This window comes from Dipteris shenzhenensis, chromosome 3 (assembly GCF_047967505.1).
Source record: "Dipteris shenzhenensis isolate YYH24624 ecotype China chromosome 3, Dip_SZ_1.0, whole genome shotgun sequence".
NCBI classification, from domain to species: domain Eukaryota; kingdom Viridiplantae; phylum Streptophyta; class Polypodiopsida; order Gleicheniales; family Dipteridaceae; genus Dipteris; species Dipteris shenzhenensis.
In genome coordinates, this window is record NC_141598.1 from 56818748 (window position 1) to 56821741 (window position 2994).

The window sequence follows — 2994 nt, forward strand, 5'->3', positions numbered from 1 at the left end:
ATGATGCTGCATCCATGTTAGGGGGGTTTCACAATCATGCGCCTGGGGATCAACACATGTCAATGAAAAATTATGCGGTGGCAGGTTGCATTCCACCTTATGAGAACGTGACCAGCTTATGACATGATACAATGTCTGGAGAACTCCAAGCCAACTCGGGTGAATGAAAAGGAGTAGTTAGGTTAAGAGAGGATGTTTAGACAACTAACCACCGTTTTGTGAAGGGAACGACCATTCAGCTGGCTTCTCTCCTCAACTTCTGTTGGAGAGATTGCAAGCACCAAAATTGCTCTGCTGCTCTTCTTCTTCTTCTTCTTCTTCTCCACAGAATTTCCATCATACATTGGAAACATTTCCGTCTTATTGCTTCATCTCGACTTTCCGTCGCTCCACCTTCGCCTTGATTTTGCTCGCACATCATCACTTCTCTCTCGCAAGCAGCTCATCCTTCTTGTGGTTGATCGTTATCATCTTCATCACACCTTCTCCTTTCATTTTGCAGCGCTCTCCTAGATTGCTGCAGCTGATTTTGGCCGCGACGGTCTCTTCCATTCCTTCGACATCCCTGGCTATGGCTGCTGCCACATGATCGCGAGTACTTTTGCACGGATGCATTGATCTCTTTCCTGCGTCTCCATCAACCTGGCAGGCTGATTTCCTCCTCTTGTAGACGCCGTTTTGATTCCCACTCTATCAATGCAATCTACGCCTTCTGCTGCACGCGCACGACGCAACGCACAGCCGGTGATCTGATCGGAAGATTCCGTCCACTGGGCCTCTGGGAATTTGAAATTGCCGTTGATCGTCCTCTTGATCTCCCCCAGGACTGGCTCGGCATCATCGTGGTCCTTCTCTTGCTTTCGTAGCAGCTTGCACTGTCGGGGGCAGCTCCTTTTTCGTGCGATGCTCTTATGCGCCGGCGCGTCCTGCGTTGCTCGAAAACCATAACTTTGGATCCAAATTCTTTAGCTTTCCAGCATTCCTCCCGCCGAAACCATGTCGCCTTTGCAGCGCAAGCTCCGCAGGGCCCTGGGCTCCCTCAAAGACCAAACCAGCATCGGACTCGCAAAAGTCGCCAGCACTCGTGCTCCAGATGTAGAGGTGGCTTTGGTGAAAGCCACCAGCCATGACGAGGCTCCAGTCGAGGAGAAATACGTGCAGGAAATCCTCCACCTCACTTCTTATTCAAGGGGTTACGTTAACGCCTGTGTTGCAGGACTCGCCAGGCGCCTCTGTAAAACCCACAATTGGATTGTGGCTATCAAGGCTCTCATGCTTATACACCGTCTCCTTCGCGAGGGCGACTTCGCCTTTCAGGAAGAGCTTCTATTGGGAGGGCGGAGGGGAGTAAGAGTGTTGAATCTATGCAATTTTAGAGACGACTCGCATTCTCATGGCGCATGGGACTATTCCGTTTTTGTGCGCACATATGCGCTGTTTCTAGATGACCGCCTTGACTATAACTGGAGTGGAAAGCCTCATCCCGAGGATAGATCTTTGAACCACCGAAGCTCAATTTATGACGGCTATGGATCGTTCAACGGATCCAATCGTCACTTTGACAATGGAAGAAGGGATGTGTCCGGGCCAACCTCGAAAATCAAAGCTGTCAAGGATTTGAAACCTAAGGAACTGCTTGAAAGGATTCCTCTGATGCAGCGTCTGTTGGAACGTGTACTCGCTTGCCGACCAACCGGTGCTGCCAAGATGAATCGTTTGGTTCAAATTGCCCTGTACGCCGTTGTGAGGGAAAGTTTCCAGCTCTATATTGATATTTGCGATGGCTTGGCCATTATTCTGGATGCCTTCTTCGATATGGAGTATCTCGACTGTGTGAAAGCTTTTGAAGCATATACGAGGGGAGCTAAGCAAGTAGATGAGCTGGCTTCTTTTTACAACTTCTGCAAGAATCTAAGAGTTTGCAGAACTTCAGAGTATCCGTTGGTGCAGAAAGTTTCCGAGGATCTTCTGGAGACCATAAAAGATTTTCTCAAGGATCGTTCTGAGACAAATTCACTCAGTCGCCGCAGGAGGAGTGCGGAACCAAGGCCTAAAAGCCCAGCGAGAGAGTCAGAAGTGGATGAAGTTTGTTATGAGGTAAATGGGACGAAGCCCCTTCCAGCTCCACCAGTAAAGCAGGATCCAGGTTCGCAAAAGGCACAGAGTGCAACAGAGCTACTAGGATTGGATCAAGCGACAGTCTCTACCGAGGAGCTTGGAGACAGGCTTGCACTAGCGCTTTTCTCAGGAACTGACTCTTCTGCAAACAAAAGCACGGAAGGCTTTTCTTCTGGAGGAGGCCAAGGCGGAGGAATGCAAGCATTTGCAGGAGAGAAATCTACTGCTGGCTGGGAACTCGCCCTATTGACTTCCTCTAGCGAATTTTCCAAACGTACTAATAACACAATGGCAGGAGGATTTGATCGTTTGCTTCTGGATAGTATGTATGATCAAGCTTGTGACAGGCAAAAGTTGGCTGCAAATATTCCTTCTGGTAGTGCAAGCAGTGTTGCATTGCATGGAAGTCAAGCATCCTCGTTCTTGGCATTGCCTGCACCAGTGGCTCAGGTCGGAGAAGACCCTTTTGCAGCTTCCCTCCACGTTCCTCCACCTGCATATGTCCAAATGGCAGACACCAGGCAGAAGCAACAACTGCTGGTGCAGGAGCAGCAAATTTGGTATCAATACCAAAGAGATGGCATGCAGGGTTACAATGGTCTTACGAAATTGTACAACAATGGGTATGGTACTCCCTTTCACACGGTTCATCCTGTTCCTTATTCATACTGTTAGTCTGTGGCGAGGGTGGAACTACTCTTTCCCTTCCAGTATTTTGAGATCAGTACTCTTACGCGTTTTGTGATTGTATCAACAGATTTCACCAAAAAAAGTTTGTATCAAAGGTCTGGGCATTCTATAAGGAAGCTATTATTACGTTCTGATTGCTTTGTGTGGGGAGATAGGCATTCTGATGGTTAACACCTCCCTCCCTCT

The 2994-nt window shown here is 48.6% G+C and overlaps 1 protein-coding gene across 1 annotated transcript; it reads left to right on the plus strand.

Annotated features, from left to right (window-relative positions):
* The first annotated feature begins 996 nt into the window (after positions 1-996).
* On the plus strand, positions 997-2793 carry LOC147904045 (putative clathrin assembly protein At2g25430). The gene has a single exon (XM_087372375.1). The coding sequence runs from the start codon at positions 997-999 to the stop codon at positions 2791-2793; it is 1797 nt and encodes a 598-aa protein (XP_087228501.1).
* The last annotated feature ends 201 nt before the right edge of the window (positions 2794-2994 follow it).

What these genes read in the sequence shown, in the direction of transcription:
- LOC147904045 (XM_087372375.1), top strand. Translation starts at nt 997, where the DNA reads ATGTCGCCTTTGCAGCGCAAGCTCCGCAGGGCCCTGGGCTCCCTCAAA.